Genomic DNA, 14,085 nt, shown 5'->3' on the forward strand with positions numbered 1-14,085 from the left:
CCCCTATCCTCCTTCCCCCCTCTTCACCCCATCGGCGCATCGCCATGCTCCGGACCATCTCGAAGCTCCGGGAGGCGGCGGCGCCGCTCGCCTCCGCCGCCGTCCGGCGATGCTCCGGCGGGCCCCGGATCCACGCCGACGCCAATTGCCCGCGCTGCACCGCGCACATCTCCGTCCAGTTCTCCCTGCAGCCCCTCCCGCCGGCAGCCGCCTCCGGCGCCGAGGGCGCGGGCGCCCACCCGCACCACCACGACGGCGCCACCGTCTGCCCCACGTGCCGCGGGGCCTTCCTATTCCGCGCCCACCGGATCGACCCCATGCGGGGCGCGTTCCTCGAGATCCCCGGCGGCGTCGCGGGCGACGACGGCGAGGACGCGCCCAGGGGCGACCTCTCCCGGATCAAGAGGTGGATTGCGGAGCGCCCGCCGGACGACTGGCCTCCCATGCCGCCGCAGGCTCCCCCGATGCAGATGCCGCCGCAGGTCCCCCCCACGCGACGTAAGCAGGGGAGGAGGAGAGGGAGGGAGGAAGGGGGCGGCGGCGGCGGCGGTGGCGGTGGCGGCAACGGTAACGGAGGGGACTCCTCGGGCGGGGAGGGAACGAGCGCGGCGCCCAAGAGGGAGTGGTGGGGAGGCGCCACCCTGGGGGAGGAGCTCCCGACGCCGCGGGAGATGTGCCGGAGACTCGATGAGTTCGTCATTGGGCAGGGCAAGGCTAAAAAGGTGCGCCCATTTGTCCTCGATTCTGGTTGAATTGATCCAAATTGGTGCGATCGTTGCGGAGTGCTGGCGTACGTGGTGCAATGTAGTACGTTGGACTAGGACAATTCAGTGGTAGCTTGGTATCGGTAGGTGAATTGTGAGTTTTAGTGTGAATCGTCCTAGGTAGTTGACATAATTGAGTGAAATAGTGTACGGCTGGTTGCTGCGGCAACTCCGAAATGCACCTGGTTTGAAGTACTACTAGTAGCTGACTGTGCCTTAAATTAAAATTCACCCTGCATTTTTGCGGTTGCTTTGCTCAATGGTGGTTCTCCGAATTTTTGGTCTGTGAGAATATAGTTGGATGATATGCTGGTAATTAATATGTTTGATGGACGACTAAGACTATCAGTGTTTCTAGTAGAAATGTAGAATTGGGTTCTGGTGATTCAAGATTGGCAAATCAGGGCTGAGTAAATGGTATATGATCATCAATGCTGGCATGCTGCTGATTATAGAATAATTGCATGTACAGGTTATCATATACTACCTCCATACCAAAATATAAGACGTTTTTGTAGGCTCTAACTAGCCTACAAAAATGTATTTTGGTACGCAGGTAGTATGTACTACTCGTGGGTGTGCAGATATGCTGTAAACTAAATTAGGCAAGAGTTCCTGGTGCTACTTATAAAATTTGTACACATTGGATATGATCCTTCTGTGTTTGTATTTGGAAGTACCTATGATGCATCCTGTCGCAGGTTTACTGGATATCTATTATTTTCACTCATTGAAGGAGTAAAATGCAACAAATATGACTTTGTGTTTCTATAGTATATGTTTCTTCAGAACACAACATACCATAATTCCAACATACATATCCAAACTCTTACTTTTGTTTCAGGTTCTATCAGTGGCCGTATACAACCACTACAAGAGAGTATATAACGCAACTGTACAGAAAGGGTTAGTCTCTATCCTGTAACTACCTGCCGCAGTCTAGCCTTTTTATCATATCTCCACATCAGCAAATCATGAAAGACAAATGCTGAAGTATTTTTACACATTGGTAATGTATTAATTCAACGGGTTGTGTTTCAAATGTACTCCCAGTAGTTGTTAATTGCCATGTTCTGGCTTTTAAATGGCATGTCTGTGATGTTGTTCTATCTAGATCTGCGGACAATTCTGGGTGTCCAGACGCTGCAAATGATGATCACGATAATGTAGAGATAGATAAAAGCAATGTACTTCTGATGGGTCCAACTGGCTCAGGTCAGCTTTTTTATTTTAATCTTCCACATTTCTAACTAGCATTTTCACATGATACAATATACATGTATAGCGAGATTTATTATAAGTTGGATCTGACACTGATATCTTTCTTCGTGCTATCTGCTGACAGGAAAAACATTGCTTGCAAAAACATTAGCACGCATTGTAAATGTACCATTCGTTATAGCTGATGCGACATCATTAACACAGGCAAGGGCATCACCACTTCACTGTCACGTTGTTTGGGGAACTGTCTGAGAAGATTCCTACTTAAATCCATTCGATCTATTCATGAATGCTCAATGATTAACATACTTGCTCTGCTCTTAGACTCTAATTGCGTGCTTTCACTAGAATTCACACTTCAACCAATACTCCCCTATCTTATAATCTGCTTAACTTTTGAGTTCCGAGTTTCTCCGCTAAGTATTTTTGTCAAGATTTTATATCGTAGTAGATTTCTATACAGTGAACTGGTATTTCATTACTAATTTTGACAGCATTTTGCAGGCTGGATATGTAGGTGAAGATGTAGAGTCGATACTGCAGAAGTTACTGGTGGTATGTGTGGCTCGCTATTTAATGCCTTCCCTTTGCATGTGCTCACGTTGTTGTTCAAAAAGAAATTTAAGATTTGTTGGCCCTTCTGACATTCCGAATTTATTTTCAGGAGGCCGAATATAATGTTCAAGCTGCCCAGCAAGGGATAGTGTACATAGATGAAGTAGATAAAATAACAAAGAAGGTACCGACTTTTTTTCTCCCTTTTGCTGAGTAGCTTTTTAGCCGGGAAGTTTGTAAACAATAACTACGTTGCAGGCAGAGAGTGCAAATGTTAGTAGAGATGTATCTGGTGAAGGTGTTCAACAGGCTTTGTTAAAAATCCTAGAAGGAACTGTAAGTGATCCCACTTATTATTGGTATTCTTCTTTTTGTTCTCATAGCTGGAGTAATCAAACCATTAGTGACTAAAATCTCGTGATACTGCGTTACTTTGATTATTACTTTTTTCGGTTTTGCTATGAGCTACTCCCTCCGTTCCTAAATGTAAGTCTTTTTAGACATTTCAAATGGAATACAACATACGGATGTATTAGACATATTTTAGAGTGTAGATTCACTCATTTTGCTCCGTATGTAGTCATTTGGTGGAATCTCTAGAAAGACTTATATTTAGGAATGGAGGGAGTACTTCAGTATTTTGTATGTTGGGTATTAACTTAGTTATGCTTTGTACACAGGTTGTCACCATTCCTGAAAAGGGATCTCGCAAAAATTCTCGCAATGATAGTATACAGGTTATATCCCTACCCGGTGCTTAAAAAAATATGTTCAGTATCATATATACATCTAGTATCATATGGATTGAGAATTAATTGCATTCAATAAAAGAGTTTCTTCAAATGGATATTTTTATGTGTGCAAAGGACACTCCAGTTAACTAAATAGTGAACTTAGAAACAGAAAGCATGTTTTCACAACTAAAAGGCCACCATGCTCTTGCTTAGAGTAGAACTGGCTACAGTTATTGGCTATTTTATAAAGGCTGCCTGTTGATGGTAATAGCATTGATCCACGGGGCTGTGGTGGATAGAGCATGATATTTTTGTTTCTCAGCTACTTTGCTCATTAGGAGCATTTTAAGCCTGTAACAAATCTTATTCTAATGCAGATAGACACCAAAGACATTCTTTTCATATGTGGTGGTGCTTTTGTAGATTTGGAGAAGACTATTTCTGAAAGGTACTGCAGACTTTATGATTATAGAAATGACTTATTTTGCAAACATTTTAAGTTCATATCTGGTGGCATTACATACTTGTGATCTCCATGAGGATTTGGAATTTAACTCCGACTTCTTACATAAAGCAGACGACAAGATTCATCTATAGGATTTGGGGCACCCATTCGTACAAACATGAGAAGTTCAGGAGTGACCAGTCCAACGGTCACGTCATCTTTGTTAGAATCTGTAAGCATTTCAATATCTACTGATTGATTTATCGACAGCGCCTGTGATGCTCTGATCATTTCCTCAGTAATTGGAGCAGCCTTTTATCTCACAAAAATATTCTTCACATAATCCTGAACATAAAATTCCATGCCGATTGGCAGGTTGAGAGTGGAGATCTTGCAAAGTTTGGGCTAATACCAGAGTTCATTGGACGCTTGCCCATTCTAGTTAGTTTGGCAGCTCTCGATGAAGATCAGCTTGTCCAGGTAAAAATGTAATGTATTCTTATTTGAGTATCCGCATGAGGTTGCTGGTTTAAGCCTTTGATGTCCTCCTTCATTCAGAATCATGTTCTGTTCTTCTCTTTCACATAAACTAAATGATCCGACGTCTGTATAAGTTCTTGCACGATTTTCATATGGCTAGCCTGCTGAAGCTAACTGAAGTGATTTGATCTGCATTCAGGTTCTTACAGAACCAAAGAATTCACTTTCGAGACAATACAGGAAAATGTTTAGCCTGAACAATGTGAGTCCACTAAAACTTGGAAGTGATTATAGACTTGCTTCTTTGCGCTAATTTCTAACATTCCCTTTTCCCCGATTCCTCAGGTTAAGCTGCACTTTACTGATGGTGCACTGAGAATAGTAGCAAAGAAGGCCATAGTCAAAAACACTGGTGCACGTGGTCTAAGAGCCCTCCTAGAGACCATTCTACTGGAGGCCATGTACGAGGTAGCTGCTTGCAGTTTTCTGTAATGAACGCTGCAGAATCGAGGCATACGTTCTGACATTCTTCGTAAACAGATCCCTGACGAGAAAGCCGGAAATGAGCGAGTAGATGCTGTTGTGGTGGACGAGGAGGCCATTGGTTCCGTTGACAGGCCTGGGTGCGGGGCTAAAATTCTTCGGGGGGACGGCGCATTGGCGCAGTACATAATAAGAAATAACATTCCGAATTCACCGGTATGGTACTCGATCTGTGAAACACAAAAAAGTTACCCTATTGTCACATGCTATCAGCACGATATGTTTCTCTTTAAAATTGAAATGGAGAAAATAGCTCTTAACTTGCACTGCCTCCTCTAACGCTCTGCTCTAACTCACACAGGAAACTAACGAGGCTTTGGCGGGGGAGCTCGAAGACGCGTACATGCTGTCAAGAATCGTTAGCTTGTGATTAACCTTACAGACACCGTATATTATGTAAAATGTCCCCCACTCACACCCAGTCAATTTAACCAATTTTCCTGTGATCTATTTAAAGTTTGCGGTGAGGTCCGACGAGCAGAGATCCGGCCGGCGCGCCATTTGTTGTAATTGTTGATGTAAACAGGAGTTGCCTTTTGATTGAGCAACCATCCTGCTATAAGCAACATGTTTCTCATTCTTTCTTTCTGCTGCCCCCGGTTGGGGGGCAGCTAGCTTATACTCCCTCCGTCTGAAAATACTTGTCATCAAAATGAATAAAAAGGGATGTATCTAGATGTATTTTAATTCTAGATACATCCTTTTTTGTCCATTTTGATGACAAGTATTTTCGGACGGAGGGAGTAGTTGTTGTTGGCAAAGCTGTACACACCAATCAACCTCGTCACAGTTATAATAAGCAGGCGCAGTTTGCCCAGTGGCACCTGTACAGGTTTCAACTTTCATGCACTGTCTGTAAAAACATCCCGACGTTTGTCCTGCAGTATCCACATCTGTTCAAGCCTGTCGCGTTCTGGACGCTGTGATTTCTTCAGGAAAGCTGCATGATTCAAATTTGAACTAAAACCACGACAAGAATTATAATTATGGAACGGAGGGAACACTTTTGATGATCACTATCACATGAATGTTTATGGAATCATGAATCTTCAGGTCAATGGTGCTCAAGAAACGGTTCACACCACACAGAGGGTCTGAAGTCTCTCTCAGCTGGGCAGTTTCTGAGAGAAAGAAAGGTGGATGTCGCGGCGCAGAGCAGCGGCCTCCTAACGACAAGCGCAAACCTTGGTGCGGTTGCGCAAACCCGGCGCGTGCACGGATCGCGAGGCTGATCGGGCGGCGAGGCGCGGCCAGACGGACCCGTTCAGCCGTCACTCTCGTCACCGTCCCCCACTCCACCCTTCTCCCCACCCCAGTCGCTGAGAGAGAGAGGAGAGATCGAACCCTCCCGAACCTTCGGAGCGCGCAGGGGGCGAGCGAGCGAGGGAGAGAGATGGCGTACGGCGGCGGCAGGAGGGGCTCGTCCAGGTGGGGCCTTCCGATGGTGAGGTCGGACGCGCTCGGCAAGCTGGGCCCCTCCTTCGGCATCGGCGCCGGCTGCGGCGTCGGCGTCGGGGTCGGCCTCATCGGCGGTACGTGCCTCCCCACTTTTACCTCTCCGTCGACCTGGGTTGAATCGGCGATGGACATGGTACATGCTTGCCTGCCACCGATTAGGCCGCCCTTGTTTCGTTTGGATATTCAGCGCCGTCTGTCACTGGCGAATAGTGTGCGGGGGTTCGGGACCCGTCACGGTCACCGTCAGGATCAGGGTAGCTAATTCGAGTAATTCGATTCGAGACCATTACTTGTTTGAACCCTACGAACGTATCCTGCACTTCTAACCAGTCGCATGTTGTCAGCAGCTTTTGGAGTGGGAAGACTGCAGGGTTCAGGTAACTCAGGTGCGATAATTTAGGTCTGTATGTACGGAATATTGGGTTCTGGATGTGGAATTCCTATCAAAATCTGTGTTCATCCCACTTCGTAAAAAACAGTGAAAGTGCAACCGTGCAATGCTATAGGGCTTACTAGCAATCTAGCCCCTTTCCGGCCGCAACAAAAGGTTGAGTGTGGATGACTAGTTATGCAGAATATCTGTGTCTTTTTTGGACAAGCACGCACTACCTTTATGGGAATGCCTAAATAGTATGGGAGTGGTATATTCTAAATGTTAGGCTTGCGGACGAAAAGGCTTCCTGCAAGTATTTATACACTTGAAATGTCATTCTGAAACTTATCTGAAGAGGAAATTGCAGCTAAGATTTGAGAATTATGTAGTTGGTATAATGTACCTGGTGACAGAGAGCCTATAGGTAGCAAATCAACCAGATAAGGGGATACAGGAAGGTAAATGTGGTCATCATGCAGAGCTCAGTAGACCACTCGAAACGGGTTTCCGCTACTCATATAACTTTCCAAAGTCTAAAAAAATAAAACAAATAAACAAGTACTGGTAATCGAGATTTCTCTGATGTCAATATTTCTAATTCTAGCAGTAAGTAAGGCTGTTAGATATGCACATAGATGCTTGAGGTCATCTGCGCTATATTAGATTGCATCTTTCTATGCATCGATCAAAGTACATTTTGTTCCCCCCTTGATAAATATCTGCAACACTGCAAATATTGCCACATGCGCCTGCTCCAAGTTGTGCCTCCCACTTTAATCAGTTGTGTTAGTTGTAACAAAATACAAGATGATATTGACTTTCTAAATACATCAAGGTTCATGTGGAGGGAATACCTTTGGGAAGAACGAATTATTTAACCTACGACTCTGAACACCATAACACAACTGGTTCTGCATATGTTGACTGCGGGCATTGTTTAACATCAAATTATCTTGCCTCTTCCTTTCTCATTTCTTATTTGGCTGAACAGGCGCAGGAATTGGAGCTGGATTCCCTGGGTTACAGCTGGGATTCGGAGCTGGTGCTGGATGTGGAATAGGAATAGGTTTCGGCTATGGCTTTGGAAAGGGAATTGCATATGACGAGAATGGGAAATATTCAAACATCAGGAGATCATTTCAGAACACCAGGAGCCTCCCTTATGAGTAAGCAGTAACCCACTCTAAGCTTTTGTACTAACACAAAAATGGCTCCATTTGGGCTTCTCCTGCTGCTCGACATGTTTTCATCCACAGAGGGGGCTTGCTTGACCTTGAATCTGCTTATATCTGTTATTATAAATGTCAATTGGCCGGTTCATACACTTGATGTGAACTGTCTTCGACATGTCTAACTTCACATGTTATCTCATTCTTTTAACACGATGAAAAAAATCTGCAGCCAGGAGTTTGACATCCTGTTTGACGAGGTGATGGAGAGCACCAGGAGGCTGATCAAAGCGACGACAAAGGAGCTCGACAAGTGGAGGCGCATGTAGAGAGAACATCACATGAACAAACAGGTTAGTATTTATCAGAAGCTTAACACGCCACGTGGAGCCTGAAACGACCTCCCGCTTGTCTGACGTTCCATCTGAATAATTCCAGGGATTCAGCGAGATACGCCGTCAGTATTCTACCCTCGTGAAGGATCAATTTCGTCAAGGCATGTGCGAGGGTGCGAGCATCATGTGACCGCGACGCCGTCCCCGCACCACCGGAATATCCTGCGCGGCGTCGCTGTCGGTAGCATATATTGTTCGTCTGTAGAATCGCTGTTTCGCATTGAAATACTCGGGCCTCGCGCAGCATCGCCTCGAATCAAATCTTTCTCCGTCTTGTTAAACATGGTGTCTGTATTTAAGTTCCTGATTAATGGTCAACGTCACCTCGCTGGAGTCGCTGCTGTTCATACTTCTGTCTGGGGCATCATTGTTAAGCAAGATTTGCGCTCCTCCACGGCAGTAGTACATGCACCAAACGCTTCCTACGTCAGGCGAAAACGAAACGCGATTAATGATTTCGTTTTGATCGGTGTCAGCCGTCTCCCACACCATTGGAGGGCAAGAAAGGGAAGTCTTGCAGGGGAGTGTAGAATTCAAAGTTCCAAGTAACACGCTAGGCTGTTGATCAATCAGTGAATCAACGGTCAGCGTTTCCAGTTGCTGCTCCAGCCGCATCTCCAGGTTTTCTTAGTCCAGGTCTCCAGGACCAGAGCGAACAAGATCATCAGAGACTCTATCACCAAAACACGCTTCGCTCATACTCCCTCTATTTCAAAATAGATGACCCAATTTTATACTAACTTTGTATTAAAGTTAATACAAAGTTGAGTTATCTATTTTGGAACGGAGGGAGTACTTACTACTCCCTCTGTTCTAAAATAAATGTCTCAACTTTGTACTAACTCTAATATAAAATTATATTAAACTTGAGACACTTATTTTGAGAGGAGGGAGTACAACTTCGTACTAAAATAAGTGACACTTATTTTGAGGCGAAGGGAGTACATGAAGTACAGTAAGTATACTACCATGTAGCAGTGGTAAAGTCAGGCCTAGAAAACTGCTCTCGTCCACTGATTCGAACTTTCCGCACGGGAGGACCACTACACCAGAGGAGAGCAGAGCAGAGAAAGGCATGTGAGTGAGTGAGTGAAAGAAAATCTAGCCATGACAGTTTTATGCGAAGCTGCCCTGGAAAAGGCTGCGGGCAGAATGATTGAGAGCTTTCCTCTTCTCTCTCTCTCTCTGCCAGATCGGCCGCTTTATTGGCTGCCACCGTGCACATGACATGAGTCACAACATGCCTGCCACGGTCAAAACATGTAGTGGGAGTATTCGAGTTTGCATGCCACCATTTGGAACATGGTAACATGCAACCTGCCCAAAGGGTTCCAAAATGCACAAGGGTCTCTTTGACTAGCAGGGTTTTAAAGACGTCGAAATTTGAAAAAAAAAATGTACGATTGCGAATTTGAATCCTACAGGATTTTTGCTTGTTTGGTTGTGCCACGGGGAAAACAAAAGTATGTTTTGAGGCCTCCTTTGATTCTTGGGATAGGAATAAGAAAGTCATAAAAAATGAGATGACAATTTCTGTACGAAAAGCTATGTAATTTGGTTCATAGGATAGGAATTTTTCCATTAGGTCCGAGCCAATATTCATTTCCCTTTAAAATGTAAAGGAAAGGAACCAATCCTGCATAGGAATAGGAATCTATTCCTACAAACCAAAGAACACCAAAGGAAAATTCCTTGTAGGACCCTATCCTATAGAATTTTTATAAAATTCCTATAAATTAAAGGAGGCCTAAAGAGGTTGGACTGGATACTAAAATTCCTATGGAATCTAGCGCAAAGTAATCCTTGGGAAAAGTTCCCATTGGATTCAGTCCTAAATCAAGCAACCAATATAAGAAGAAAAAATCCCATGAATCCTAATCCTCTAGAATTCCTTTGAAAAGTCCTTCAAATCAAAGAGGCTCTCAACGGATAACTACTTGGATATTGTGAATGGTAACCTAAAAAGTTAGACAAGTTTTCTATCCATGAGATATTCCTGTCCTATGAATCAAAGGAGGCTACAAGGTTAGAGTGGATACTAAAATTCCTATGAAATGTAGTGTAAAGTAATCCTTGGGAAAAGTTCCCATAGGATTCAATCCTATGAATCAAACAACCAATATAAGAAGAAGAAGAAGAAAAATCCCATGGAACCTAATCCTCTAGAATTCCTTTAAAAAATCCTTCAAATCAAGGCAGGCCAAGCTATTTGGATATTGTGAATGGTAGCCTACAAAATTAGACAAGTTTGCTTGGATAATATTTTCTAGTAGGAGACATTCTTCCTATCATGGTTGTCAGTATTCCCATATGCATCACAAGTACCTTACGACACTATGATGCCACCGTGCACATGACATGAGTCACACAACCTGCCTGCCACGGTCAAAACATGTAGTGGGAGTATTCAAGTTTGCATGCCACCATTTGGAACATGAATATGCAACCTGTCGAAAGGGTTCCAAAATGCACAAGGGTCTCTTTGACTAGCAGGATTTTAAAAATGTAGGAACATAAAAACATGTAGGATTCAGAAGTCATGCATATTTGAATGCACCACAGGGGAAACAAAGGAATCTTTGAAGGCCTCCTTTGGTTCAAAGGATAGGAATACCATAGGAATAAGAAAATCATAAGACATGAGATGACAACTTCTATACGAAAAGCGATGCCATTTGGTTCACGGATTGAATTTTTTTCATTAGGTTGAGCCAATGTTCGTTTCCCTTTGAAATGTAAGGATAGGAACCAATTCTATGTAGGAATAGGAATTCATTCCTACAAACCAAAGGACACAAAAGGAAAATTCCCTACAGGATCCTATCCTATAGAATTTCTATAAAATTACTGAATCAAAGGAGGCGTAAAGAGGTTGGACTGGATACTAAAATTCCTATGAAATTTACTGGAAAGTAATTCTTGGGAAAAGTTCACGTTACTCGATTCAATCAGATGAATCAAACAACCAATATAAGTAGAAAAAATCCCATGAATCCTAATCCTCTAGAATTCCTTTGAAAATCCATCAAATCAAGGGTTAATTAGATAAATGCCACTCCAATTATGGCGATTCTGAGAAATGCCACCGCAATTTCCAAACTTTGAAAAATGCCATTTCATGCCACTTCCAGTGGCATTTTTCGAAGTCTGCAGTGGTGTTCTTCAAAGATTGCAAAATTTGCAGTGGCATTTTTCAAAGTTTGGAAATTGCAATGGCATTTTTATGAATAGCCATAATTGGAGTGGCATTTATCTAATTAACCCTCAAATTCAAAGAGGCTCTCAAATGATAACTACTTGGATATTGTGAATGGTAACCTAAAAAGTTAGACAAGTTTCCTATCTCTAAGAGATTCCTATCCTATGAACCAAAGAAGGCCAAAAGGCTGGAGCGGATACTAAAATTCCTATGAAATTTAGTGTAAGGTGGTCCTTGGGAAAAGTTCCATAGGATTCATTCCTAGGAATCAAACAAACAATATAAGAAAAAAATCCCATGGATCCTAATCCCCTAGAATTTCTTTGAAAAATCCTTCAAATCAGAGAGGCAGACTAAACTACTTGGATATTGTGAATGATAACCTACAAAGTTAGACAAGTTCGGTTGGAAAATAAATCAAAGGAGGCCTAAAGAGGTTGGACTGGATACAAAAATTCCTATGGAATTTAGCACAAAGTAATCCTTGGGAAAAGTGCCCATTGGATTCAGTCCTAAATCAAGCAACCAATATAAGAAGAAATCCCATGAATCCTACTCCTCTAGAATTCCTTCGAAAAGTCCTTCAAATCAAAGAGGCTCTCAACAGATAACTACTTGGATATTGTGAATGGTAACCTAAAAGGTTAGACAAATTTTCTATCCATGAGATATTCCTGTCCTATGAATCAAAGGAGGCTACAAGGTTAGAGTGGATACTAAAATTCCTATGAAATTTAGTGTAAAGTAATCCTTGGGAAAAGTTCCCATAGGATTCAATCCTATGAATCAAACAACCAATATAAGAAGAAGAAAAGAAATCCCATGGAACCTAATCCTCTAGAATTCCTTTGAAAAATCCTTCAAATCAAGGCAGGCCAAGCTATTTGGATATTGTGAATGGTAACCTAAAAAGTTAGACAAGTTTGGTTGGAAAATATTTTCTAGTAGGAGACATTCTTCCTATCATGGTTGTCAGTATTCCCACATGCATCACAAGTACCTTACGACACTATGATCCTACAGTACTTGATACTGACCATCCAACTTCGATACTGCTACTTAGACAAAAAGGGCACTACTGCCTAAAGCCTAAAACCTAGGTTGGTACTTAGGCAACACGCCGAAGGGAGACAAGGACAAGGAAAGGGAAATTATGAATGCAAATCAATCATTAACAGAGCCTGTCTGCCTGCCTGTCTAGTACTACCACTACTAGCACACAAAAGCACCAGCACATGACAATATCATATCACAGCTATTTTTTCCAGGCACACAATACCTGGCTGATTATTATCCGACACTTGGATGGCCACCTGGCCTTGTTAACTTACCCCAAACCAATAAACAATGTCAACTTTTCCAAAGTCAGATTGCACAGAAAGAATAAATAATAGGAACAGCGTCAAACATCAATCAAGCCCAACGAGGATCATCATTCGCCCACGGACCCATCATACGGTTGGTAAAGCGCGCAGATCATGACAGGCATAGGCCAGCACTCATCATCCCGGTATATGCAACACCAATCATCTCCACCCTTGTCATCAGATTCAGACGGACCAAGTTTAGATCACCGCCCCGTTTTCGGACGCTTCATCCCGGCGGAGTTAAAGGGGGAGATGCTCGGGCTAAGGTGGGGGCTTGGGCTTTCCTCCCTCAGAGTGCCGTTCAGGATGGCCAGCTCTCTCAGCTGCTGCTTCTTGTAGTAGTCCATGGACTCATCCTGATCAATGACAGCACTCGTTAGAAAGGGCATGTCAAAATCATGGAGACAAAATGGGAGTGAAACAGGAAACAAATGTGCTTACCATTGGTTTGAGAAGATCTTCCAGGATGGTCACAGCCTGGTTTAGACGCACATCAATAATGTCTGCTGGGAACTCTGCTTCCACAAGCACGTGCAGTGCCTCATTCAGGTGCTCATATCCAGGCTTATCTCTCAGCTTCTCTTCCTATATTACAGTAATGATATACTCATTAATTCATTCACATCGCTAGGGGGGGCGGGAAAACAGAAATGAAGCAAAACATTACATAGTTACATGTATCAAGAATTCAATGATCATATTATGCAACAGATAAATACAAGAAAGCCCAATGCAAAGTCTATAACCAAAGAGCGAGGCATTTCATGTCCAAGGGTAACACCGTAACACTAAAATGATGTTTGCATCAGAGCAATAAGATACTATCAGATTTGAAAAGCCTACATTTGCACCTAAAAAAGCCTATATACATATTACATGTATCAAGAATTCAATGGTCTTATTATGCAACAGGTAAATAAAAGAGATGTCCAATGTCAAAGCCTATAGCTAAAGATCAAGGCTGATATACCGTAACACTGATATAATTTCAAAAGCTTATGTTTGCATCAGAGCAATAAGATATTAGATTTGAAAAGCTTATAAGTGCATCTAAAGAAACTTATATACAGCAGACTAGCATCAGAACCTTAAACAGTTAAATTACAGGGTCAGTTTACTGACTCATACTATTGATAGATGGAATGTACATATATCACCAGTATCCAGTGAGTAACAAGATCCAAACAATGAAGGCTAAGGGGAACAGAAAGCTAGAGTGCTAGTGACATAAGCCACCACCCACCGACAAAAGAATGTTTTTACAGCAGTCACTAGTCAGTACTCACTGCAGTTAAACTATATATTCAAAACGTAGATCATGTCATCTCACAATGTCATTAACCTAGAGGACCTAGTAGATTAACAACTAGAATGAGCAAGTA

At 43.0% G+C, this 14,085-nt stretch overlaps 3 protein-coding genes across 3 annotated transcripts in view; 2 read left to right on the forward strand and 1 right to left on the reverse strand.

Annotated features, from left to right (window-relative positions):
• The first annotated feature begins 6 nt into the window (after positions 1–6).
• LOC123062917 (CLP protease regulatory subunit CLPX1, mitochondrial) lies at positions 7–5,322 on the forward strand. Its single transcript, XM_044486607.1, has 15 exons — positions 7–722; positions 1,609–1,670; positions 1,879–1,979; positions 2,110–2,189; positions 2,490–2,540; positions 2,650–2,724; positions 2,799–2,876; positions 3,221–3,277; positions 3,652–3,722; positions 3,852–3,951; positions 4,095–4,199; positions 4,399–4,461; positions 4,545–4,667; positions 4,740–4,898; positions 5,044–5,322. Exons 1-15 carry the CDS (start codon positions 45–47, stop codon positions 5,110–5,112), a joined length of 1,872 nt encoding a protein of 623 aa, XP_044342542.1. The 5' UTR covers positions 7–44; the 3' UTR covers positions 5,113–5,322.
• A 582-nt stretch (positions 5,323–5,904) lies between these two features.
• On the forward strand, positions 5,905–8,484 carry LOC123062918 (protein TRIGALACTOSYLDIACYLGLYCEROL 5, chloroplastic). The gene is made up of 4 exons (XM_044486608.1): positions 5,905–6,274; positions 7,565–7,739; positions 7,975–8,095; positions 8,181–8,484. The coding sequence occupies exons 1-3, from the start codon at positions 6,136–6,138 to the stop codon at positions 8,069–8,071; spliced, it is 411 nt and encodes a 136-aa protein (XP_044342543.1). The 5' UTR covers positions 5,905–6,135; the 3' UTR covers positions 8,072–8,095; positions 8,181–8,484.
• A 3,993-nt stretch (positions 8,485–12,477) lies between these two features.
• Positions 12,478–14,085, reverse strand: part of LOC123062919 (KH domain-containing protein At1g09660/At1g09670) — a 5,348-nt gene continuing 3,740 nt past the window's right edge. Inside the window, exons 6-7 of the mRNA XM_044486609.1 lie at positions 13,145–13,288; positions 12,478–13,059 (exon numbers count right to left, since the gene is read on the reverse strand). Of these exons, the coding sequence (XP_044342544.1) occupies positions 12,907–13,059; positions 13,145–13,288 (297 nt within the window). The 3' untranslated portion in view covers positions 12,478–12,906. The remainder of the gene's footprint in view (positions 13,060–13,144; positions 13,289–14,085) is intronic.

The sequence above is a fragment of the Triticum aestivum genome, chromosome 3A (assembly GCF_018294505.1).
Source record: "Triticum aestivum cultivar Chinese Spring chromosome 3A, IWGSC CS RefSeq v2.1, whole genome shotgun sequence".
Classification (NCBI taxonomy): domain Eukaryota; kingdom Viridiplantae; phylum Streptophyta; class Magnoliopsida; order Poales; family Poaceae; genus Triticum; species Triticum aestivum.